Raw genomic sequence first — 26664 nt, forward strand, 5'->3', positions numbered from 1 at the left:
TGATGTAGGAGGAGGAAGCAGACCGCTGATATGAGTGATTACTGTTAACTCTTTGCTGACACCATGGCAACGCCAATATGCTGGCGAGCATTATCGCGATGGTTATCGTTCTGAAATGAAGAATATGATTAGATCACATAGTCTAATGCACATGTATAACTACACGTGTATCGCATATATTTAGCCTACTTCATAACTGTATTTGCGATGAAAATGCATATAAAAAGCTGACATTTGAAAAGGTAAACAGGCGTAGGCTGGTTATTATTATTATTGTTGTTGTTATTATTATTATTATTATTAATATTATTATTATTATTATTACAACAGTAATAATATTATTATAATTGCATTTTGCAGTGGCCGTAAAGGTTGTTTGGATAGGCCTATATCGCTTAGTTTAACTAATTTGCGAATACTCAGCAGTTGGATTAATTTCAAAAATAAATTCATAACCCTTTGTGTAAATCTCAGCAGAGGATATATCGCGCTCATTAGACAATAAAGTAATTAACAGTAGCGACCATTTGGACATGCGTGATGCTTCATAAATGCAGAAAGGTTCCGTTGGAGGCGAACCGGATAAAAGATCACCAGACTGGATGAGAGATGACCCATTTTGCTTTGGCTTCTGTCGCCTCATTTTTTTCCAAATGTTGCTTCTGTGTAGTTTCCAAAAGGACAATGACTTCCAAGCAGCCATCGCGTTTATGTTCCGTTTCTGCTGCTCTTAATTTGTGATAACATCGTATGGAAAACAAAATACAGCTTTATGAAAAACACCATCTTACTAAATTGTAACTATATGACAAGTATGCACATTGTACCATGTTTACTTTTCTTTGACTAATTATGTCAGAAACTCTGGTGGAATGGTGTTCCATTTCCTATTGAGGACTTACGAAAAGCGTAAGATTCTGTCCAAAATTCTGACTTAGCTTCCGCGACATACATAAGAATGTCTTTGAACATAAAAAATGAAAAAATGCCTCAGACTTTTGTAGCAGAGAATCATATTCACGTTTTATTTTTGTCAGTGCAAAAAAAAAAAAAAAAAACATTTGCAAGGGAATCATTCTGCAGCATATACATGGCCGCTCCTGTTTTATGTCATGGACAGGGTGAGATGGCGCCCTCATGTGGCCATAAGGTTAAGGACATACAACCAGACAGTTTTGTCACAAATGTCAGAAGGTCCCACCAAACTCCACTGGGGCAGAGACCGGTCTGGTTTCTTTCCCAACTGTGTACTGTATACAAAATTACATAATGCGGGTGATTCATAATGCTTGTGTAACATATGAAGGGCCCTTATTTCATCTATAAGTGTCAGTGTTATTGCTTACAAGTCCCGTAGCTTAGTCCTTCAAGAAAAGGGTACTTTTCCCATGAAAAACTTTGCCTATAAAATGGTTTTTCTGGCTTCTCAAAAGGGTTTCTTCCTACATATCCTCCTGGGATTTTATCTTCGCCACTGTTCCCTCTGGCTTGTACTCTGTGGGGGTTTAGGCCAGGGTAAACTGTGAAGTGTACTGTAACAAATTCTTTGAAAAATTATTTATATAAATAAAGTTTGACTGATTGAATTTATAGAGCTCTGTATATTTATATTGTATTTATAGAGCTGATCAAAGCTGGTTAAACTGGTTAAGCTCGTAGAATAAGCTGGTGGTCAACTGGTGGACTAGCTGACAATGCAGACCAGTTTAAACAGAGTTTAAACCAGCCTGACCAGTTTAGGCTGATTTAAACTGGACATTTCAGCAGGGCTGTGGTTCAATCCCCTGTTAAGGCACTTCCTGTTCTGTGATATATTTCTAACTGTATCTGTAGGGCTCTCTGCTTTTCCCCTGTCTGAATAAAGGCACAGAAGGAGGGCAGACAGTCTGCTGAAGAGGACCCACAGGACCGATCACACGGGCAGTTTGGGGACCGCGGGGAAACGGCTCTCCGGCCCTCTGTGGTAAACGCCATGACCACAATTACCCAGGACCTCAGCTTCACATCGAACACGAAAGACAGCATCTACTCCAGCACAGTGTCCTGCTGCTCACGGGCACTGGCCTCTGCTTGGGTCAGGACAGGCATGTCCAGTCTCACCTGAAACGGCCTGTGGGTGTGGGAGCAGGTTTCTGTTCTAGCTCAGCACCACAACACCCGATTCAACTAGTGAACTCACGGTCTTCAATCGGGACCTTGATAAGCAGAATCAGGTGTCTTAGTGTTGAGCTAAAACAAAAACTTGCACCTACACTGGCCCTTTTTGGATAAGATGAGACACCCCTGGTTTAGGGGAACAGCTATCACTTCTGGTGAATAACACCATTTAAACAGCAACTGACCTTTCCTGGCCCTCCCATATAATTACTGTATGTATATACATATTAAAATACCAACCTTTGAATAAGCTTCTCAGAAAGGCATTCAGAGGATTCAGTTCATCAGGGACACGCTCACAGGCGACTCTTCTACGTTGCTCATTTGCAGCAATGACCCCAGCAGTGAGAGGTCCGGCATTTTCTCGATGTTGTCAATCACACTGACAATTCCTTCCACGGCCTCTAGGGGCAGCACAGCAGAGGCATTGCCCACAAACTTCTTGGTGAGGTCTTGCTGAGTGAGAGGCTTCCTCCAGTGGCCGTAGAAGGTGTTGCAGCGCGCCGTGAAGCTCTCTCCCTGCTCCGTGTCCACAGTCACCTCGCAGTACATGCTGTCGAAGTTTGCGGGATTGTCCTCGGGGTTTTCCAGGTGCACTTTGAGCAGGAGGTCCTTCAGGGCCTGCCTGTCCCGCTGGGGCCTGCTGAAGGAGCCCACGGTCACCTGGCCGTCCAGCAGGGCAGTGCAGGCGTTGAACTGGAAGGAGTGCCGGGCCTGGTGCTCCGTGGCGGGGAAGGGGCAGTTGATGTACCTGGACTCAGGTACCCGCAGGACCACCCTCCTGACCCGGCCCAGGTCCGCCTCGGGCCTCCTGGAGAGGAGCTCCGCCCTCACCGTCGCCGCCGCGTCCGCCACCCAGTGCATGCCCAGGTGGGCGGGGAAGCGCTTGACGGCCACTTCCTGGTCCTCCAGGACCCACCTGAAGGGGGCGCCGTGGGCGAGCGGCTCCGGGGAGTAGTCCGGGTAGAAGACCCCGAACCCCGACTCCATGTCCAGGATCTGCTGGTTGCCTTGGAGACCCAGGAGCGCGAGCTGCGAGGCCTCCAGGCCCCAGCGCGCGGCGTTGCCGATGTGCAGCGGCTTGGTCTGCGTGGCGGCGTTGGCCATGGGGGCCCCGGCGGAGGACGCCGCGATGGCCAGAGCCTCCACGCACTGGCCCGGCGTCAGGCCCAGGAGGCTAGCGGTAGCGGCCGCGCTGCCCATGACCCCGACCACAGAGGGGGGGTGGAACCTTAGACAGACGAGCACGGGCATGTTAATCCAGTCGTAGCGCACGTTAGCATAGCCACTCACTACTAAGCCTGCCCTTGTGCTCTCTTTCGCTCTCTTTGATTCCAAATGTGGTCATTGCATGCTTATTGGTTACCACATACAAAAAAAATTGGGGACTTCTCACTAAAAATGAAGGAATATCATTTTTTAAATATTAAAATGAATATCTTTTGTAAGAAAAAGGTAGTCCAATCGGGGAATCACGACCCCTTCATGGCAAGCAGCCATATCCCCCTGTACCCTCCTAGTGTGAAAAGAGGGTGCGCTTGGTTAGCACTTTGAGCAATCTTTCCTGAGAAAGCAAAGTTGTTGCTATTTGAGATTGGCCAGTAGGGGGCTCTCTTTTCTCTGAACCGAACAGAAACCCAATGCCCCAGCTCACTGATGGAGGTACAGGGCTGCAAACAGTGCAATATTTCAGATAAGACACTGCACCAAGTTCCTCACTCACTGAGCTCATTAAAGACCACAAAGTCCATTTTTAAAGGGCACAACTGTTAACAACAGGAGCCTGGTGAAACTCTGTCTCTACATCTGTCCAGATAATCATTGCTACATTTGATTGGCTTAAAAGGTCTCCTGCATTGCGCAACCACTTTGATTCCCCAGGTCATCAAATGAGTTCTCAGTTGACCTGAAGCAATTAATCAATAAATACAAAGGCTCATTTCTACATTCTGCCGGTTCTATTATGGCATGGCGAGGACTCTGGTTGCCGGGCTACATACCTCTTGGGAATGTTGCGTGCCTCCTTGGAGAACCTCATGAGTCGGCCCTGCACCTCGATGCCCACGTTGAAGGCCAGCAGCAGCTCGAGCCCGGAGGGTCTCCTGGGCATGGTCTCTGCCAGGGCCAACAGGGGGGGCAGCACGGCTCCAGAGGGGTGCGTGGCCGGGTGCCAGGTGTCGTCGAAGTCCATGGAGTGCACCTGAGTCCCAGGGACAGAGGACACCTTCAGCCCACCCTCAGTCCTGACCAGACCAGCTTTACTTCCCTCCCCAGCTGGGGGGAGTCAGCCTTTTAATGAGTGGTGAAAATCTTGCTGATCTTGGCGCTCCAAGACTAGTGCAGAGAAGTGCCCTTGCACAGCTATTAAGACCACCATAAATCAAGGATGAAGCACAATAAGAAGTTCTAGGAAATATCACTACAGACAGACAAGAATTACGAGAAATCACAAGAAGTGATTCATGTTTGAATGCATTAGATGCTGAACTTGTTCATTCATATGGATATTTTCAGAGATTAATACAAGCAGTAAATGGGTCAGTTGTTCCAAAATTATTTTCCCCCAAAATCTCATTCTGCGATAAGGTCAGAATGAGTATTTGTAAGGGTGTCTTACCGCGATTCCATTGACAAAGGAAGCATGATGTGGGGGCAGAGTTAGGCCTGGTCTTCCCCAAACACGGCTGTTCTCCAAAGCTTGGTATCTCTGCAAGAAAACAGCAAAATCACAACTATAAGACTCCTGCATGGTAAAATCACTATCGTGGCAGTGACTATTTAGAAGAGTTTGTTGAGCAGACATACAGTAAATTACAGATTTACCATGCTGTACTGCAGATTTACCATGCTATACTGCAGATTTACCACGCTGTACTACAGATTTACCATGCTATACTGCAGATTTACCATGCTGTTCTACAGATTTACCATGCTATACTGCAGATCTACCATGCTGTACTGCAGATTTACCATGCTGTTCTACAGATTTACCATGCTATACTGCAGATTTATCATGCTGTACTGCAGATTTACCATGCTATACTGCAGATTTACCATGCTGTACTACAGATTTACCATGCTATACTGCAGACTTACCATGCTATACTGCAGATTTACCATGCTGTTCTACAGATTTACCATGCTATACTGCAGATCTACCATGTTGTACTGCAGATTTACCATGCTGTTCTACAGATTTACCATGCTATACTGCAGATTTAACATGCTGTTCTACAGATTTACCATGCTATACTGCAGATCTACCATGCTGTTCTACAGATTTACCATGCTGTTCTACAGATTTACCATGCTGTACTACAGATTTACCATGCTATACTGCAGATTTACCATGCTGTTCTACAGATTTACCATGCTATACTGCAGATTTACCATGCTGTTCTACAGATTTACCATGCTATACTGCAGATTTACCATGCTGTTCTACAGATTTACCATGCTATACTACAGATTTACCATGCTGTTCTACAGATGCACTTATGATTTGAATAAACAAAGATATTTTTTGGCACATCTCAGCACATTGGTCGTCATTTTGGGATAAGTTCCCTTGCAATACACAGTGTGCGGGCTCAGCCCCATTAAGGTAATGTACTGCAGATTTACCAGGCAGTGCTTTAGACTCACCATGCTGTACTGCAAGGCCTTGTGAAACACCGATGTTTTGGTCCCCAGCAGCCCGACCCCCAGCGTGTCCAGCATCATCCTCTTGCTGCGACGGACCACGGTGTCCGTCAGGTCAGCGGCGCTCAGGCACGAGATGGCCGCTCCGAAGCTTTCAGTGACACTCTGTGGAACGAGAGCAAGTCAGCCCGCGTGAGGGCAGAGACTTCACCCAGCATCACCGTCAGCCCCTGCGCTGACGCAGGAGAGCTGCCTCTGACCCGGTCAACAGAAAGCACCCAGCATCACCGTCAGCCCCTGCACTAACGCAGGAGAGCTGCCTCTGACCCGGTCAACAGAAAGCACCCAGCATCACCGTCAGCCCCTGCGCTAACGCAGGAGAGCTGCCTCTGACCCGGTCAACAGAAAGCACCCAGCATCACCGTCAGCCCCTGCGCTGACGCAGGAGAGCTGCCTCTGACCCGGTCAACAGAAAGCACCCAGCATCACCGTCAGCCCCTGCGCTAACGCAGGAGAGCTGCCTCTGACCCGGTCAACAGAAAGCACCCAGCATCACCGTCAGCCCCTGCGCTGACGCAGGAGAGCTGCCTCTGACCCGGTCAACAGAGAGGCTCACTGAGCAACAGCATTCTACTGCGCTGAGCTGCCTGTCTACCAGAGACTGGCCCCGCAGAAAATTCTTAGAAAATAGACAGCTATGAATATTTAGCCTGAAAACCCACTGCATCACTTCAGGTAAAGTCAGTGACCATCCTAATATCAACAGCATCCTCTACAAATCAGTTATTCTCAAGCAGTTAACACTTGCCTATATATACATATATATATACACACACAGAATCAAACAGGGTACTATTTACCTAAATTAATCAGAAGAAGTGCGTTACCAAACGGAGAACAAATACCTTGCGGAGCATGATGTGTGGTCCTCGTCTTTCACAGCGTGAAGAACGTCTCAGGACGGATTGAAGACGGCGAATATTTATACGCCTAAAAGGCTCGCTTCCACACTGGGTTTCCCAAAGACCGCACAAAAGGAAGCCGGGAAGTTTCACAATGACGTGCTGAGAAGCCAATGAAAATCTAACAGAGAACCGTGGTAAGCGAAATCAAAAAGCATCATCTTGAAGCGCACAACTGTGAATCTGTGGTTTGCATTCTAGTGACTGATAAGATCTGCTTACGGGCCTGGATACAGTTTTTGGCATTTTAGAAATACCACAATTTTGGATTAATCATCACAAATGAATTTTTCCATTTAAGGACACATATCTGTGGTCTACAGCAACGAGTGTACCATATTCATTAGACTTCACAAGAAAATGATGATTTAAGGGCTACTCAAATCCCTCTATTTGTTTTGATTAAATTCTTTATTAATCTGTACAAGCATTGTTTTTGCATCATTTAAATTCAGCTGTCTTGAATAATTGATACATTACAAACTTGATTGGTGGACCTCAAGATTGTTAAATTCATTCTTCACTTCCATGTAACTTTTTTCTATTACTGTAGGTGGACCTTACTGTGCTAAATTATTTGTGATGAGTTTTAAAAAGATTTGGGAAATTCTTAGACAACCCCAAAAGTTATCAACTTAAATCTGCTAAACTGTTTTTTCAAATTTTTCATGTTTGATTTTTCCAGGGACGTAAAATGTCATCCACCACGGCTCCTCTTGTGTAAAGCTGTTTCTAGCAATTTCTCCACCTCCATTTTAGATTGTATTCAGTTTCTCCACAACCTCATCCCAAACCCAGGTGTGGCGAAACCTGCCTCCTTTCACAAGATCGAAATTTAGAAACTTTATTTATACAGTACACATTGAGACACTAGTTCTCTTTTTCAATGGATCCCTGATGAAAAAAAAACTCTAACAGACAAAAGCTAAAGGTTCCAAGAGATTTTTTTTTAAAATTAGCTAAAAATAATTTTAATAAATAAATAGAATAAAATAGAATGCTCAATGACAAGAGAATCTAGAGGGATAACACCTGAGAGAATAGTGAGATAAAAAATATGAGTTAGGGGCACAGCAATCAGACCAGCAGAAAGCCTAATACAAAATGGGTTAAGTGCCTCACACAAAGTGAATGGAGAAAAAGAAAAATCGGCAATGCTGTTCCTTGTATTAGGAGCAGCACTTAGAGAATCATGGGTTTCCTTCTCGATGTACGCTCAGACAAATCTGAAATGTGAACATTAATTCTGGATTCCCTCTCAAAATTATGGTTCACTGCAACAAAATGCTGGTTAAAGGAATCAGCTACTTCAGAATTTAGCCTGATTTGACTAAGCAGTGAGTTATGGCCTTTGTGCTTAGTTAACTATTTTCCAGAACTTTTCTGGATTAGCATGAGAAACAGCAAGAGAATTGAAGTAATATTTAGATTTTGCGTTCCTTATGGAGGTAGAGCACTTAATTTCCAAACCGTCTGAAGGCTAGCTAGTCCAAGCAGCATCTGGCTTCACCGGGAGCTTCATTTCTCAACTGAATCAAGTCAGTGAGCTCAGACATAAACTCTATTCGGTTCAATTAAATTTTATTTGTATAGTGCTTTGTACAGAGACCTGTCACAAAGACACTTAACAAAGTAGCAAGTCAAGAAACAGAGCAAACCAGGGATTATTCCTATTTTTAACACTAAGCCTTCTCATGGTGCATGTTTGTTTGTCAGGGAGACTAACACAGATGAGAAACGATCAAGTGCAATCTCAGAATCAGAGATAACAGAGCTACATGACAAACTGGCATGGCACAGATTATGCAATGAGTTTTGGAAGTTCCTCTTTATGATAAAATGGGGTTTTGAAGCAGTCTTGTGTCTCTAACGCACAACATTGGACAGTGATCTAATGGAAAAAAACTCCAATGGACATGTATTTAAGGGGAGCATTAGTGAAAATACACAAAATGCTTGCAATACAATGCTTGTACAGCCCTACTCAATAAAACTCTATTCCTGTACATCAACTGTATGAAAATTTTTCAAACAGGTGTAGAAGCAAAACGGCTTATTGGTTGCTATTTTCCAAATGTCTAAAATTCAGTCCATAAATACATGTCTAGAACTGGGCTTTTAGTGAAATTCAACAGGTCCTTAAAAAGGTGCACGATATACTTTTTTTCAAATGTACAATATGAAACCATGAAAGCACAGAAAGAGGGGCAAACTGGAAGCGGCATATTTGCGCAACTTCAGTATTTCTGTAAATACAAACCGGCCATTCAAACATGCAGACTTGCAAAATGCAGACTGCTGAATTTCTAATTGAACAACCAAGGGAAGTCTGGGCAGGGAAATCATCCAGAATGTGACAATATGAGTAACACAAATTTACTTCCCACGTTACATTCCTGTATGCGCACACACATGTAGCATGGCTTATAAAACAAAGTGAACTTTGCTACCAATGATTGCCTAATGGAGAGCTTTCCAGCCAAAAATGAAGAATAACAGCTCACATGCAAAGTATTGAGAAGTTCACAGCATTCTGAAACACATCGTTAAAGAAATCACACATGCAAACAGGATCTACTGACACAGTGCTCATGTCCATTAATGTATTTATATGGTTCATCATAAATGGTGCTGTTTTTGTGAGACCTTAAGTTCTCTTCCAGAAGGGACTTGCGCAAGTTTAAGCACATTGTGCACAACCGCACCGATGCAATGTCCCTTCTGAAAGATCGCGTGGGGGCGGAGCTTTGCTTGTGAAGGCGTAGATGGCGACACTGCGGTTCTTCTAGTCACCGCGGGCCGCCTTCTGTGCAAGTTACAGCTTTTGGAATGTTTTGTGGTTAGAAAGGGAGTAGAAATCCAGGAAGCCCTGGTAACTGAGTTCATGTTTTGTGGTTAGAAAGGGACTAGAAATCCAGGAAGCCCTGGTAACTGAGTTCATGTTTTGGGGTTGGAAAGGGAATAGAAATCCAGGAAACTCTGGTAACTGAGTTCATGTTTTGGGATTGGAAAGGGACTAGAAATCCAGGAAGCCCTGGTAACGGAGTTCATGTTTTGGGGTTGGAAAGGGACTAGAAATCCAGGAAACTCTGGTAACTGAGTTCAGGCACACAGTTTGGGTTTTTCCCTCCTGTGACTTGCAGTGGTGTGGTAGCCATCTGGACTGGAGACTGGCACTTTTCTCTTATATTTATGGTCAGTTGGGGAGAAGGGCAGTGTGCTGACTGCATGGACACACATGGTGCTAAATGCAGTATTTCAGTTCTGCCCAGTACATGTATCTGAATGTACATGTTCAGCATATGACGGGACTCGGCTACAGCAGCATCCAATCAGATGCTGAACTACAAACAGCCACCTCTAGCTTCCCATCAGCTACAAACAGGGCAATGGGGCTGCAGTGACCAGGATTAGCTGTTGAAGGGCAATTGCTATGAAAATCATATACTTCATATATCATATGAGTTTCATATATGATCATACACAATCATATACCTTCATAATTTACAGATGACCCTGACCCTGAATTCTGACTCAGTTCTAAGAGAAAGGTCATTGGAACAACTACAAGACACAGGTCCTATAAGGTACAATACTCATTTTGTAACAGTTATTCATAGCCATGAAAACATTAGGTCCGGTTCACACAGTAAACATTACTCTCTGACCTAGCCTATGCCAAGCCAAACTAGGAGGCATGACATGGCAACACATATATAGCAACAAAATATAGGTTTTGTTGCTATATACACAATAAGGCTCATAGTTTTAGCTGGGTCCTTTTGGAATTAGATAGAGCTCATCAAGACTTAACATTTGATTTATGCATCTCATATTTGCCCAAAATACCACTTACGGCCCTCTGGTTCCAAGCCCTCGATATGTAGTGTAACTTACAAAAAAACGACCTTTATTACCAATGGTTACCTAATGATGAGTGCTTCCCACATTTAAAAAATGAAGATTAACAGCTCACATGCAAACTATTTCAAAGTTCAGAGAATTCCTAAAGACATCCTTAAAGAAATCACACGTGCAAACAGGATCCATTGTGATCAGGTTGATGAATTTATTCATACGTTACACGCGGTTCCTGGTTGCCTTGGCGTGAGCATTCGGGTTATCTGAGGGGGTTACGCGAGTTTGAGCACGTCCTGCACCATCGCGCCGATGCCGTCGAAGACCTCGTGGAGCGGCGCTTTGCACATGAAGGCGCCGGTGGTGACGATGCGGTTCTTCTGGTCCACGTGCGTCTCGCTGACGCCCTTGCAGACGTGTGTGCAGCCCAGCTGAGTGATGGCCTCCGCGGTGCCCGGGACATCGGGCGCCCTGCGAGCAGAGCGGGGCGACCGGGTGAGAACTCTCCACCCCCCCCCCTCGACCCCCCCACACCCTGCCACACACCCCCCCCCTCGACCCCCCCCACCGCCCCCCCCACACCCCCACCGCCCCCCCCACCCCACCTCCCTCCCCCCTCCCCCCCACCTGGGACATCGGGGGCCCTGCGAGCAGAGCGGGGCGACCGGGTGAGAACTCTCCACCCCCCCCCTCGACCCCCCCACACCCCGCCACACACACCCCACCCGGGACATTGGGAGCCCTGCAAGTCGAGCGGGGTGAGAACGCTCCACCACACAAACACACCGGCCAGCAAAGCCAGTTCCATCACAAAGCCCGTTCCAAAGCACTTGCTTTTAACTGCAAACACTCCTCCTCTACTTTATTTCTGCAGTCTTATTCCACGGCCAACTCGGAATCAACATCTTGAGAGCATTAAAGTGTGTGTGTGTGTGTGTGTGTGTGTGTGTGTGCGTGCGTGCATTATCACTTTTCACCCAGTCAATGGAGAGCCTTCGCAATTCTATTCGAAAGCGACTTCCTACAAAACCATCCCCGCTGCATGACCTCAAAACCACACGGACTTTTCTAAATTACTGACAGATGGACAGACCAGCAAGTTCGCTGCCAGGAACCCTGAACCCCACAGAAGGCCCTGACACAGCGCCACCGCCAGACCATGGATGACATTCCGCCTCATCAATCCAGACATTTTTTGGGCCCCATCCAGTCTGGGACCCCCTAAACCATCCTCTTTACACCACATGAGCAGCATCTCTGCTGTCCCGAGGGGCAAAGGCGCTCCAGTGGAAAACCCCCTTTTATTTAAGCTTTATTTAAGCAGGGGGGCCACTGAGACCAGGGGTCTCTTTAGCACAGAAGACCCGCAGACCACAGCTGCAGACCAGCCTGGTACAGAGACCGTATGCATGACAGCGTACACATATGAGAGAATTACACATAGCAATAGTGTACGCACATAAACACATGTACATACACGCACGCAATATAACTAATACAGTTAAATGAAAGCAAACAATTGCATACACTGTCTTTAATGATCAAATTAGCCACCAAGGCCATAAAATGCCTAAAGGACAACAGGGCCTATAGTTTCAGCGATTCCGCTTGTGTGGTGTGGTGCATATACTTTGAAAGCAGTTCCTCCTAATTCAGTTGCGAATCATGTTTCTTGCATAATCCATCATCATGAGATCTAGTGCAATAATTCAAGTTTCGATATGAGGGCTTCGTATGTAAATGAAAAGCTGATCTGCCTCCTCTTTGGGGCGAGCGATCGGCGTGATACTGCACAGTAAAGAAGGTGGTGATGAGCAGGAAACCCATCACCTTTAATGAGACGAGATGCACTGTGACAGACTGCATCCAGGGCTTAAAGGCTGTGGCATGCATATATAATGCATCCCCGTAGTCAAGAACTGGTAAAAACTGAAGCTTGCACAATTGTTTTGCGGTTTTCAACTGTGAGGCAAGACTCATTCCTGTGTACAAATCCAATTTTTCTGTCAAAGTTGCAATATGCTTTTCAAAAGACAACATTTCATCAATCCAAATACCAAAGTATTTACAGTCTGAGACTCGCTCAATCTGGCCACCGTTTAAAGTGGAGAAGCGTGTCCGTACCGATGCTGAGAATTAAATGTTCTGACTCAGAGAATACCTGAGCACCTCAGAGAAATGTTCAGAGTCAGATTACCTGTGCGCCTCAGCGGAATGTTCAGGCTCAGGGGTTACCTGTGCGCCTCAGCGGAATGTTCAGACTCAGAGGTTACCTGTGCGCCTCAGAGAAATGTTCAGACTCAGAGGTTACCTGTGCGCCTCAGCGGAATGTTCAGACTCAGAGGTTACCTGTGCGCCTGAGCGGAATGTTCAGAGTCAGGGGTTACCTGTGCGCCTGAGCGGAATGTTCAGACTCAGAGGTTACCTGTCGTCCTTGTCGTGACCCACGGTGACCTCACAGCCGGGGAAGACCTTGGCGGCCAGGACAGGTGAGATGCAGCAGAGGCCGATGGGCTTGCCTGCACTGTGGAAAGCCTGCAGGGTGGACTGCACCTGCGCCTGCACAGAGCAGTCCTTCCCCTGCACTGCCCAAGAGCACAGGTTCTTAGCCACTCCAAACCCACCTGTCCAAAAGAGCATAACCATTACCACCAGAGGACCAATAAAGCCACAAACACACAACACACACACACACACAACACACACACACAAACACAACACACACAAAAACAAACAAACAAACACACACACACACAATAAACTTTCACAGTTTTTAATACTTTACGGAGAACAGGGTATGTGTAAACAAAGCGTGTTTAACCAGTTTTCCAAACTTATGCATCATCAGATAATCAGAAGCCATTTGTCTCTCAGGGACATCAGGTCATACGCATCCTAAATGAGAGTACACACACCGGGGAAAATGACGGCATCCAGGTCCTTCACGTCGAGCTGGGACAGGTCTTGGATCTCGCCGCGAGCCAGTCTGGCGCTCTCCACCAGCACGTTCCTCTTCTCCTCCGTCGGGGCTCCCTTCAAGTGATCAACTACGTGCATCTGCTCGATGTTGGGTGCGAACATTTTCACCTGCGGGGAAGCAATAAACTTTAAGTAAATGATAGGCGCCTTTTCAGGAAGTAGCTTGTAATGCCGAAACGTTCCTTAACAGTAAGTAAACAAACACATCTTAGCGTTCTGTGGGTGATTTATGACATTGGCTACTTTGTGGATGTTAGGGAAGTGGCACCCTGGCAGGGGTGCTATGAACATCTTTTTTTTCCACTGACCCAACAACTAAAATGAGCAGGAGTACGAGCACAGACAATACTTACAGTGGCACCGCCTCTGCTTAGATGCACCAGTACAGCCGATGTCTCGTGGATTTCACTCCCGTCAAAAACTCCACAACCTGCCAAAACAACTGCCACGCGTTTACCCATTCTAAGTTTATAACGTGAAGCTCTGCAGGTACCTAGTGCTGTCTCGGGACCACAGTGAACTTCACCAGTCACCACAGACAGGAACAGGAACAAAATGTGATTGTTGCACTGTTTGGTACGTAGCAAGCTTTAGGTCGCCCTCTACAGTTGCGGATGTGTAGGTACGATTTTACTTAATTTCGTGTCGGAATTTGTCCTTTTTATTCAAATGAAAGGTTTGTATCCACCCCACGTTAACATTCCCCTGTTTATTTGATGTCTTAGGAACAGTTCTTTTTTTACATTTACATTACATTACTTATGCCGACTCAAAATATATAAAACAACCGCATTTATCTGATTCATATGAGCGATACTTCCAGACCCATGAGTATATACGTTGCATGAGCAAGCACTACTGCAAATTAACTATGCTAAGCAGGTAGCAAAATACAAATTCTGAATACACAGATTAAAGATTAAGTCCTTAACAAGCCTTAAGAAATAAAATTATTTTTTAAAATGGGTCTTCTGTCTGTCTGAACAACAACTATAAATATCAATAACATCGCCATCATCATCATTTTTATTGTAACTTGTATTTGTTATAGGATCTTTCTGATGCCAAGGGTCACTTCACAGATAACATATATCTGACAAGTATTCTGCTGTCTTGACAACGAGGAATAAACCCAGTAAAGTAACTTTAATTTGACAACGCTGAGATAGTTTGATACTAGAGGATTTGTTTTATGAGAAAAGGCCTCAGTTGCTCCAAGTGTTTGTGACAAAATTACAAGGGAGTTGTGTAAAATGGCATAAAGGTCACAAGAGATCATTATGAAAATATGTTTATTTTATAAAATAGTAACACTTTCTCTATCCTGACCAGCTTTCCTTCACTGCAGTTGCACAAATTGCAACCTCCCCATGCATTGCCTTCTGTCCCCATGATATGACCATAAAGTAATAATGGAACAAAAATGCCCATTTATTGACCCTCAGTTAAATTTACAACATTACCATTATTATTTCCATGCTGACTATTCTTAAATGTATGTTTAAGAATAAAAGTCTGGCAAGGTAGAATTCCATGCTGGAAGTGGTCACACATGCTCTGCATAAAAAATCATTTGAGTTTGAGTGTGGCAGCAAAGACTAATGGTAAACAGGCATGTATTTCCTTGTTGTATATAAGTATGTATAGGTTTGTATAAATGTAAATCATGTATTTGTTAAGAAAAAACTTATATCCAAGACAACATTACATTACATTACTCGTTTGTACAGCTGAATGTTGACAGAGGTACAAGCAGACCTTACATTATTTGAATAATTTAGAAAGGAAGAGTGGCTTGTTGAAGTGGGAATGAGGGAAATACTTTGTGAATTCGTTTAAAATATCACCCCCAGACATACTAATGATGTGTAACTGACCGGGCATTACAACATTAGATGATATCAGGACAGGCATTTTAACCTAGATCTAATTTAGCATATTTCAAGACACAATGCCCGTAATGCAGGCTAGCGAAACCCACTCGTCCTATAGCAAGTACGGACACAGAGCAGTCTATTGACCCGAAAGCGTTGGAAACAGATGATTTCTCGCTGAACTTGCTGTTTAGCCTACTTAACAACTGAAATGAAAGGGGGTTTTAATTTTTAACATTAATACGAATACGTGAACTTCAAATTTTACTTTTTAAACCTCAACGTTGTGTCAACTGCTAAATAGTTTGTGGCACGGTCATTCATTTCGGTTGAGTGTCATCTGACCTTATGTCACCTGATGTATAATGAGCGCATATCTTGTGACAGAAAGCATGTAGCTAAGCTGTATAACGCGCACTCTCCTTTGATTGGTATAAACACTCCCACGTGACAAAGAGCGCCCAATCGTGTGCCAAGAAGTAAACGCAACTCGCAACGGAAACACTTTAACAGTCTACCATGTGACTTGTAGTCTTAAAACAAGGAAGTAAACAGTTGGAAATGTGTCTGCCTGGCTACAGGCAGGTTTTCAGTAGTGCGTAAAGATGAAACACGGGACATTTATACTGTGCTTTGCGCTTTTGTACTGTTTTCAGGAAGGTGCACTTTCCAGAGGCGTCAACGGACAGCAGACATGGCCAGTGCCCTACAGGTAGCATTGCAAATATCGAGCTAGCATCCTGTAGCTAAACTACAAAATGAAAAGCGGAACAGCGATTGCTAATTTAGATTTAGGTTCTTTGTCGCTGAACTTTGCATTACGCTTCTTAGCTCGTATGTTACGATAATACGCCAAATTTCAAATGTTAAAGCATGAGGCAAGTTATTTTATAGGTCACAAGAATATCCGGATCACAGTATCTTTCTGGATGGTAACTTTAGCACAGTTAACGGTTCTGACTTGCTAGTACAGTAAGTTAGCAGGTACACTTGTTCAAACCATATATTCTTCGCGAAATTAAAGATTGCACTCATGTTGGAGATGCGAGTCTTAGCTTCGGCTAACTGTGTTTTGTACTGTAAGGCGATTTGATCATCGTCCCGGAACGGATCCATACTGTCAAGCTTTGTACCCGTTCTGCCCGACCGGAGACCGGGATGGTCGTATTCCTTACATGAAAAATACAGATGTGATTGAAGTGTTTCGACTTCAAGCTCCCGTATGGGAATTTAAGTATGGAGACCTCCTCGGGAAAATTGTAAGTATATTCATGACGCGTTCGCTCAGCCTGCAATTGCAGTCGGTTTGTAGTTTGACGATTTTCTCCCTAACACTGCGCGTTTGCGTTTGATTGCAGCACATTATGCACGACGCCATTGGGTTCAGAAGCTTTGACACCGGGAGAAATTACACGATGGAGTGGTACGAACTCTTCCAACTGGGAAACTGCACCTTCCCTCACTTACGACCAGATGTCAGCGCCCCCTTCTGGTGCAATCAAGGAGCTGCCTGCTTTTTCGAAGGCATCGACGACGTTCACTGGATGCAAAATGGAACCCTGGAGAAAATTGGGAAGATGACAGGTAAGACCAAGCATTTTTTTTTTTCAGTGAATGAAAAGCATACAAATAATTTCAGTACATCAGATGGGAAATTCAGTGTAACCTACATTTTGGGTGTTTTTTTTTTGTCCCAGGTGCACAGTTCAATGAAATGGCCCAGTGGGTTCAGAAGGACAATGACACGGGGATCTTCTACGAGACGTGGACCGTGCGAGCCGACCCCAGCCCAAACTCCACGGTGTGGTTCGATTCCTATGACTGCTCGCAGTTTGTGCATCGCACATACAGGAAGCTGGCCGAGATGGGGGTGAGTCTCACCAGCAGCGCCCAAACCAACTACACAAAGATCTACCTGTTCAGCGGAGAGCCCAGCTACCTGGGGAATGACAGCTCCATCTTCGGACGGTCCTCCATGAAAGAGCTGGCCGCCAGCATCAGGGCCTTCTACAGCTCATTCCAACCGCACCAGTCGCCCCAGGAGCTTGTCCTCAGCCTCCTGCACATCTTTGAGAACGTGGTGTTAGAGAAGACCTTTTACCTCTTCTACAACTTTGAGTACTGGCACTTACCCATGAAGCCCCCTTATGTCAGAATCACCTATGAGGAGATTCCTTTGCCATGACTGGTCAAATGGTCGTGGAAATCTTGGATGTGACCAGGGCAAAAAGCTGCATTGTTAAGCAAGTAAAAATTCACATGGAAAGACTGAAACTTTTTTCACAAAGCTGTAATCAAAATTCTTGCCTGGATTAAAAAAAAAAAAAAAGTAATTACTCAGAGTAATGTGAGAATGTAAAGCAGGTTATTTCCACATGCTAGAAGACACTGGTGGCTTCATGTCCCACAGATCGCCCTTTGTGATTGAGCGCTGAGAGAAACTCAGACCCTGTTGTGCATTTGCACTTAACTGGTGAGCGTGGCGGGGCTGAGAATAATACTGCTTCACAATCCGTTAACTTTACACCGCTGCACAAAAAATACACTGTGTGCAGCGGCTCGATACGCATCTGTAAACATTTCGTGTGTACGAGATCTTTGAGGGGTTTCTCGTACTGCATCTCCGTGTAAATGCTGATCTGTGGCATTGCAAGATTATTTTCTGCAGGGAAGAGTAAAGCAATTGAAGAATGTATAGAATGTATGCAGACGATAAAGAAAATGTGTTCTCATTCTGTGTGCTAACTGACTTACAAATAAGAATAAACACAGCGCTGGACTTGCCTCTCTTCCTGACTCACTGCCTCACACAGTCATATCAAATTATTCGGCACTGAAACAGGCATTGTGTGGAAGAACTGGGGGAAAAAAAACAAGCCGTTTACATTCACAAAAATTTATTCCAAAAAAAGCATTTCCACAACATTGGCGGTCTGATTCAGGACACAACACTACTCGATAATAAAACACACGAAGCGTTCGCCATACTGAAACTGAAGTGTGAGAAGTCACAACAGGAAAAAAACAGAGCATCTTTAATACCAGCAGACATTACTCTCTACGTATTGCAGGGAAACTGGAGAGCATCTGAGAGACGAAGCGGTCCATCTGAGTACTATATACAGTAAGGAAATACACATTCTATATAAAGTGCTGGAGGGAAGCAATGCTAAAAACTGCAAGTCCATATTCTCCTCAATTTTCATTTGAATATTAGTATGATTCACAAAGAATAGGATTGATGGGAACACAGTAACAACTGGAGGTGGGTGTGTGTGTGTGTGTGTGCAAGTCACCAAAGATATATACTTCAGGAGCAATTTGAGTTCAAAGACCTCTACCAATCCAGTTTGTTGCCCGTTCCCTACTGCCAAGGCAGCTAGCAGTTTCCAGCACTGCAGTAATGGGTTAGCCTTCCTGACATTAGCGCTACTTAAACGTTTAGCCATAATCATAGCACTGCATCACAACATGTTTCAAACTCCCATTTAAAAATAATGCAGCCTATAGCCAGGGGATGGCGGCTAGCTATATGAGGATATTTTAATTAGGATAAAGATCTGAATTAGGATTAACCGCAAAGTGAAGAATGTCTGTACAAAGAATAACTCAATAAATGGCTCCACATTTAACTGAAAACCCTTTAGAGCTACCAAAACTGTTTTTTTAGATGCAGTCACGTCTACAATGAAACTCTTTGCTCATACACTGCAACTTTTTAAAAAAAAATGTTTTTTTTGTTTTACACAAAACAATCATTAAACCACCCATTAATGCAAAAGCAGTTTTTTACGTCAATAAATTACAATAACCAAATATGATTAAATGAGAAAGAAAAGTCAAACCAAAGGTTTATTCCTGTATAAAAGATAAATTATTAGTGGAAATATTTCAAACCAGAGCTGGTTTCAGGTAGACCAAATGTCCACCTCCCCCCCCCCCCCCCCCCCCCCCGACAGAGTCATTCTATTCCAGAGCAACTCGACTCCCATCAACCGCACTGACCCAACAGTTACACCTAAATTATAAATCAAGAATTATGTGATTTCACAACACGTTTTAAATTTGCTCCAGTTCACTCACTGCAATACAGAATCTAAAGGATTTTTTGGATATTTGGGAACATCCATTTTCACACAGTTGTCATGGCAACAAAGGAATGTGAAAAGGCTTTTTTTTTTTTTATAGTATCCAAGTTTGGATTGGTTTTTTAAGTCAGCGTTTTCTGAGACCTTATAAAACATTTGGTTTTAATTGGTAAGCAGGAGCAAGCCTGAACCCCCGCTCATTTTCAGCCACCCAAAGCAGTGCCCTGCCAAATGTGGGCCCGTGTGACACCGTTAGCATCACCTCCATTTGCTTTAAAACTCTTCCTTCATTCCAATTCCCAAAACCTACAATTCCAAAATAATCACCAACTCCACACCTCCTTCATTCCATTCCCAAACTGGAAATCAACTAAAAGTAATTTAATTCAACCTACAACTGATATTGACCCTGCTTTAAACCTCAAGGAGGTTGTGGAGCAGAAGTGAATTTTCTATCGTCTTCAGACATAATTTAAAATACAGAGGAGTGTTTGTACAGCAGTTCATTAACAAAGACACTGGCTTACAATTAAGATCTTTCCTCAAAACCCACTTCTGTTAAAATCATCTTATGCTCCATCCCTGGTGACTGCCATTCACTCTCTGACGAGACTTAATTTGGGGAATATTTTGCTGACATGAGGTGCTGACGTGAGGTCACACTCAGGGCTCATCTTACAGGACCAGCTGAGGAGGACGGAGCTTAACTCCGGCGCTCCAGCCAATGGCACGCAGCACCAGTGCTCTAAGCTCGCGCTGAGGGGGGACCCAACACACCCCCGAAAAAAAAAGTAACTGCAGGAAACAAGACATCTGTTGAGCAGAAATTGAAGATCAGGCTGCACCAGCTTCGTTCATCCTCTCACCTTCACAGGGAAACGAGATGCCTGGAATAGTCATCCTCTCATCCTCCACTGAACACCCCCCCCCCCCCCCCCAGGAAAAATATTTTACAATCTCACTAAGCCCTCACTTCAATAATAAAGAAATCTTCTATACACAATCTATACAATGAACATGAAACTAAAAGTTGCGTCAACAAAATTCACTCAAATTTGTAAGTCGTACACGATTGTCATTCGAACGGCCGGCTTGGTTTAAAACTCTCACGTATTTAAACAAGCCCAGTGACACCTTTAAAGACCATTATTTATACTGTGATGTGACGAGATCCTCAAAAGGAAACGATGCTCTCCCAAGTCTCTGTTTCTGAAATAGAGTTCCTTCCTTGAGCCACAGTCCACTTCCTGTGGTAGAACTGGGCTTTCACGCAAAACATCTTTGGGGTGCCTTCATCTGACTCGTACCCCCTTTTTAAATCCACAACATGAAGAGGTGAGCACTAAGAGTTTCTAAATGGTATATAAACACACCTCACTGTCAGGTTTGTCAGAAGTGGGTGAGAGTAGACCCGGCCAGCGAGAGGCCATGGACTCGACTATCAACACACACTCTGCAACTCTGCAATCTTTTTCACAAGTGCCAAAAAAAAAACAAGAATCGGCCAGTTTCTTGAGGTGGGAAATGGGGATGGGACTGGGAAATTTGGTGGGGGCAGTTATGGGCATTGGTATGGGCGGGTGGCGACTTTACCAAGTGGGCATCATGTCGGGGAACCAGACGCGGCCCAGGTGCTTGGACACCTCCCAGTGGATCTCGTCCAGGCTGTACTTGTGGTCGGGGATGAGCACCTCCTCCATGATGGACAGCTGGGACAGGCGGCGGCCGCACATCTTGACGAACTCGACGAAGGCGCTGCAGGACACCTCGCACTCGCCCAGGCCGATGGCCGACAGCTGCTGGCAGCGCTCGGCGATGCGGATCAGCTCCTCGTCCAGCGGGCGCAGCCCGTTGGCGCACACCACCAGCTCCACCAGCCGCGGGCACGTCATGCCCACGCGCCCCAGCACGTCCTTGCTCACCGAGCGCCCGAAGTACAGGTGCGTGACGGGGATCTCGTAGCGGAAGAAGGGCCCAAACTCGTCCTCGTACAGGAAGAAGTACATGACCAGGTTGAACTTGGGCGAGTGGCGCACCATGGCGTCCCAGCTGCTCTTCTTGATGGCGTGGAAGTGCGTCTGGCCGGGGTTCTCGCTCACCACGTCGATGCGCAGGTGCTCCAGGTGCACGTGCTTCTCCGAGGACAGCGCCAGCAGCAGCTCGTCGCTCAGCAGGTGGTAGTTCAGCGCCAGCTCCCGCAGCCCGTGGCACTGATCCGCCACACACAGGATACCTGCGGCACAGCGTGGGAACAGTGAGGCAGGAACAGCCAACGAGCAGCACAGCACGGCGACAGTGAGCCAGGAACAGCCAATGAGCAGCGCAACACGGCGACAGTGAGCCAGGAACAGCCAATGAACAGTGAGCCAGGAACAGCCAATGAACAGCACAGCACGCAACAGTGAGGCAGGAACAGCCAATGAGCAGCACAGCACGGCAACAGTGAGGCAGGAACAGCCAATGAGCAGCACAGCACGGCAACAGTGAGCCAGGAACAGCCAATGAGCAGCAAGCACAGCATTGCAACAGTGAGCCAGGACCAGCCAATGAGCAGCACAGCATGGCAACAGTGAGCCAGGAACAGCCAATGAGCAGCGCAGCATGGCAACATTGAGGCAGCTTTTTTTTTTTTTTTTAACAGAGACACTGTCACAGAAACACTTTACAGAAATTGTAAATATTAAATATTAGGCAAGACCGAGCCTGAAAAATCCAGTTGGAGAGGTAAAAAAAAAAAAAAGAAAGTTCCCCTGTGTGGATAAAAAAAAATAGCGGTTTGAAAAAACTCCACGTTGGGAAATCTCGGGAGGAACTCAGATATTGAGGGGGAGCCAATCCCCCACTGGCGATCCCTGTATCGATAGGTAAAGATAAACTGTAATGTACCAGGAGGAACTCCTATGAGCCTTTCCCCTACAGTCTGTGAGAGTGCGATTGCAGAGGAGCCACAAAGGGCCCTAACTCTGTGTCCTGCAGCTAGTCTAACAACTTCCTTTCGCATTTCCTGCAGAAGGACATCCATCACACGACGTCACAGAACAAAGTGCACAGTGGGAACACACAAGTCATCCCAACCCAAACCCTTTCATCCCATTTAAGGAGGCCACCTTCTCTGTCTGAATTTATGGCAGATATCCAGCTGTATAAATGGATGCCATGTAAATGCTGTGTAAAATGTTGTGTAAGTTGCTCTGGATAAGAGCGTCAGCTAAATGCCTGTAATGTGATGTCATGCTTCCCGCTGCTGGTGCTCGTCCGGACTGCGAGCCCAGCGTAACCATGGGGACTCTGAGGGCCGCCCGCCCCGTACCTGCGGGGGAGACGTGGGGGCAGCTGCTCATCTTCAGCAGCTTCAGGGTGTCGCTGTTGTTGGCCACCAGGACCTTGAGGGAGGGGTCGTCCACCGGCGTGTCGTCGATCTTCAGGGACGAGAGCGACTTGGAGTTCACAAACACCACCGTCAGCGCCGAGATGAAATGAGACTGCCGGGGAAATAAATAAATAAGGAGTTAATTTGTAATCGCCAGATGGACGACACTGTTATCTAACTCCATGATGACGGAGGAGCAGAAAAACTTGGCCGGGCACCTTTGGTAGCTCCATGAAGCTGGGCCTGGCGGTGGAAATGAGCCCAAGGGTCTTGAGGGAACAGTTGACCAGCTGGGACAGGATGTCACAGGCCGCCTCTGCGGATTCGGTACTGCTGTCCACCTGGAGGGGAAAGACACATATGTGAACGCACACGCATCGCACACGCGCACACACACGCGTTAACACACACACACACACACACACGCACACGTTAACACACATACAGAAAGTGAGCATGAGCATCAGGGCCCACGGCTCAGAGCCAAGAGCCCGTAGAGAAGGGAACACTTTTAAACACGCTGTCACAGGATGGCCAAGACCAAAAGGCTGGATTTACTACAAGGGCAGACTCCAGCCTTCGCACAGAGAGCAGCTTATGGAAAATTACCTTGTGGTTTGCTCTGGATAAGAGCAATGCATTTGATTCCTCTCACCATTGTGCACACACACGGCTGAAGATGCCCCTCTTTGGTTTTCATGACAAAATCCCGAACATACGCAACCCCCAACTTCCCCTCAGGCAGGGGTGTGCGATCTCATCCAAACAGGCTGGGGTGGGTGCATGTTTTTGTTTTAACCCAGCCCTAAGACACCTGATGCTACTTATCAAGGTCTTGATTGTAGACCATGATTAGTCAAATTGTTAAATCCGGTGTCTTAGTGCAGGGCGAAAACAAAAGCCTGCACCCACACTGGCCCTCTTCCAGATAACACTGGACACCCCTTTTCTCACTGGACTCTGAAGTGGTGGTATGCAGTCAAGAGGAAAACTACTGTTGTAGTAGGAGGGTGGAGGGCGACTGTGAGATGTGTGGTAAAGGTGTGCGTGGGGAGGGGGGTCCTCACCTTAAAGCTGACATACTGCAGGTGGTTGGAGTGCCGCTTAATGATCTGCTTGATCAGGTCGGGGTGGGTGGCCTTCAGGTAGGAGCTGGCCGGCTGGTTGAGCTCGAACTCGAAGCACCTCCACAGCTCGGGCATGTGGAAGGCGTGGTTCCAGCCGCGGCACACCTGCGAGGCGTACGCCCGGTCCAGCAGCGGCAGGTACTGGAATATGTGCAGCAGGATCTCCTGCGGCAGGCAGCCCCAGTTCGAGCCCACGTCCTCCGGGTCCTCCTCCTCCAGGAGTCGGCCTCTCTTGCAGGGCTCCGCCAACACGCCGCTGGTGGAACCGCTGTCTCCCCCATCCGGTTTTAGACCCCTCTTCATTCTGCGGGTGTTACGTGCAAAAATTAGCATCGCTTCTAAAAAATCATCGTCCGTATTATCGTCTTCATATCCACCAAATATGTTACGTGCGACTTATATCCAATAGTACCAATGATTACACATATATCACACAAAATCCGGAATAATGCACAGACTACACAACATCAAAAAAAACATACCTGACACGCCGAAGCGAACATCGGTATACATTTTAGATTCATTTTACAGTTAAAAAGGTGAACGTGTGACATATATGACTAATGTATAAGCAGTATTAAGCGTAGCCTACCAAGTCAACTATACTTCCGGTTGACCAATGAAAATATTGGCAATGTCAAGATGACTAGACACGCATAAACATATTTGCTGTCTACTTAACTGAACATCAGGAATTCACGTCGCAAGGTATGATGCGTTGCTAGCTGCTGCAGCTAACACGCTAACCCATACCATTCAAAATACCGGGACTAACGTTAGCCTCCTATCTAACAACCAAAAGAAAGATTTAGATGTCACTACGTTCAATTCGGTTATAAAATAATTCCCGACTCGGTATTTAAGCGGCTGCCAGTAACAGGATAATTAGCTTTTTCATTTTTACAAAAACATGGACGCAAACACACACCCAGTTGAATGATGCATTCCTGACCTAAATGCCTGTCGTTACTGACAAGCAAGCAAGCAGGCTAGCTAACAGAGAACCAACGTCTCAAGTAACTCAGCCAACAGCGATTTAATTCAGCTCTGAAATTTTGCAAAATAACTGCTAGTTGTTACCAGTTTTTTTTTACTGAGGCACAAACAACCCGAGACAACACATAACTAGGCCAACGCCTACCTAGCAGCCTACACTAAGTACACGACGGTCTTCCCAGAAAGGGTCCTGGCTCGCCTCGCCGCTATGATTCATTTTAAGCCATGATTCATTTCTGGAGGCAGGGGTATCAAACACAGTTTGACAGCGATATATATGCCCGGTATTTGGGTTTTCATCACAAAAACGCAAATACTGCTTTGTATACATATTTTACCAGGTCTACACAACGCATTAACTAATTTAAGCGACGCTGTTGGCCTGCTAGCTGGCTTATCTAAATGGGCAAACCGAATCAGCAGGCCAGATCCAAACAGACATGTAAGTGTAGTGTAACCCATAAAACCAAGCAACCGCCACACAACAGCAGTAAAAGGCATTGACGCACAAAATAATATATATGTATATAAACAATGCATACTTGCAATTTTAGCCGTAGAGTAAAAAATAGGCTTATATTGCACTGTGCTACTTGAAAAGCTTGCCCGCCCCTCTCCAGCTTACCTGGTTTGTTATGTTTACGGTCTTGTCTTGGGAAAAAGGCGATCACTTTCACATCAACCTGGGCCTGCACAACTAGAAAACCTCATCCGAGCAGGCCAGCCGATTACACGCATTAGGCTCTCAAACGATGTGAAATACAACTAAAGACACTCGACAAAATCAGAATTCGCTTTTTTTTGCAGGGAAACAGTCCGTCTCTCGCACGATCTGGCTAGTGACCCATTTCCTTCTATGTTGCGCAGATTGGAGGCTGCCTGCTCGCTGAAAATGGCGATGTGTTGTTTTTGTGTCGCCGAAGCGGTGCATTATGGGTGAGAGCAAGCTGCATGTACCCTGTGAATCCTGCAAGCGGAGTCGTGAGGCGAGACGTGGGCGACACTAGATAATTCTGGAAATATTTCGGGAAATATTTTTAGTTATGTCGGACATACATGTTTGAAGAGAGGTGGAGCAGCTATAACAGACTTGTGTCCAAGATCTCCCCACTTCCTCGACCGCAGCAGCTTTTCCCTCTGGGGTAGTTTTTCCCTTCGCTAATTGTTACTGTACCTGAACTTCCCTAGTCTGACCGTTCAGCTGCAAAAGTCCAGCTTGCAAATGCATAGCGTTTGCAGCATTTAACGTTTTCAGGACGTGCAGAGACAATTTATTCTGGTGTGTAACGTCATTGGTTCACGACTTTCATATTATAGGCATGTAGGTTTTTAGGTGGATTACACTGTACATTTGCTAACAAAAACATTCAACGCAACTATTTTACTTAAAAAAAAAAATTAAAAAAAACTATAATTTGCCATTTAAAAAGTATCAATTAAAAAGTTCCACACAGCTATTTTAACCAGGAGTATAACATATGGTAATATTTTTTTGTACAGAATATTGAGTGTTATTAATTCAATAACGTGTGACAAGTTTTTTAACTTCAAGGCTTTAGATGACAAAACATTTATCTCAAAATGTAGGTCAAGTCGAGTATTGCATCAAAC

General features: G+C 45.4%; 4 protein-coding genes across 7 annotated transcripts; 1 reads left to right on the forward strand and 3 right to left on the reverse strand.

The window, feature by feature from the left end:
* Positions 1 to 1001: 1001 nt before the first annotated feature.
* acod1 (aconitate decarboxylase 1) lies at positions 1002 to 10669 on the reverse strand. Of its 3 annotated transcripts, XM_035392807.1 has the most exons (6): positions 6705 to 10669; positions 5803 to 5964; positions 4775 to 4864; positions 4158 to 4357; positions 2398 to 3388; positions 1002 to 1495 (listed from the first exon to the last, which is right to left on the reverse strand). In XM_035392807.1, the coding sequence occupies exons 1-5, from the start codon at positions 6714 to 6716 to the stop codon at positions 2434 to 2436; spliced, it is 1419 nt and encodes a 472-aa protein (XP_035248698.1). In that variant the 5' UTR covers positions 6717 to 10669; the 3' UTR covers positions 1002 to 1495; positions 2398 to 2433. The 3 variants fall into 3 exon arrangements, with proteins under 3 accessions (XP_035248698.1, XP_035248697.1, XP_035248699.1); XM_035392806.1 differs by having other exon boundaries at positions 1002 to 3388; XM_035392808.1 differs by lacking the exons at positions 5803 to 5964; positions 6705 to 10669 and adding an exon at positions 5212 to 5216 and having other exon boundaries at positions 1002 to 3388.
* A 137-nt stretch (positions 10670 to 10806) lies between these two features.
* On the reverse strand, positions 10807 to 14144 carry zgc:162944 (uncharacterized protein LOC569993 homolog). Its single transcript, XM_035392814.1, has 4 exons — positions 13952 to 14144; positions 13535 to 13706; positions 13045 to 13243; positions 10807 to 11090 (listed from the first exon to the last, which is right to left on the reverse strand). The coding sequence occupies exons 1-4, from the start codon at positions 14057 to 14059 to the stop codon at positions 10895 to 10897; spliced, it is 675 nt and encodes a 224-aa protein (XP_035248705.1). The 5' UTR covers positions 14060 to 14144; the 3' UTR covers positions 10807 to 10894.
* A 1841-nt stretch (positions 14145 to 15985) lies between these two features.
* Positions 15986 to 18256, forward strand: cln5 (CLN5 intracellular trafficking protein). The gene is made up of 4 exons (XM_035392812.1): positions 15986 to 16184; positions 16557 to 16731; positions 16831 to 17056; positions 17170 to 18256. Exons 1-4 carry the CDS (start codon positions 16078 to 16080, stop codon positions 17655 to 17657), a joined length of 996 nt encoding a protein of 331 aa, XP_035248703.1. The 5' UTR covers positions 15986 to 16077; the 3' UTR covers positions 17658 to 18256.
* Positions 18257 to 18352: 96 nt separating this feature from the next.
* fbxl3a (F-box and leucine-rich repeat protein 3a) lies at positions 18353 to 25990 on the reverse strand. Of its 2 annotated transcripts, none has more exons than XM_035392811.1 (5): positions 25679 to 25990; positions 23998 to 24368; positions 23149 to 23271; positions 22871 to 23042; positions 18353 to 21793 (listed from the first exon to the last, which is right to left on the reverse strand). In XM_035392811.1, the coding sequence occupies exons 2-5, from the start codon at positions 24358 to 24360 to the stop codon at positions 21150 to 21152; spliced, it is 1302 nt and encodes a 433-aa protein (XP_035248702.1). In that variant the 5' UTR covers positions 24361 to 24368; positions 25679 to 25990; the 3' UTR covers positions 18353 to 21149. The 2 variants fall into 2 exon arrangements, with proteins under 2 accessions (XP_035248702.1, XP_035248701.1); XM_035392810.1 differs by having other exon boundaries at positions 23998 to 24361; positions 25679 to 25989.
* Positions 25991 to 26664: the final 674 nt, after the last annotated feature.

Source organism: Anguilla anguilla, chromosome 15 (genome assembly GCF_013347855.1).
Source record: "Anguilla anguilla isolate fAngAng1 chromosome 15, fAngAng1.pri, whole genome shotgun sequence".
In the NCBI taxonomy this organism is placed as follows: domain Eukaryota; kingdom Metazoa; phylum Chordata; class Actinopteri; order Anguilliformes; family Anguillidae; genus Anguilla; species Anguilla anguilla.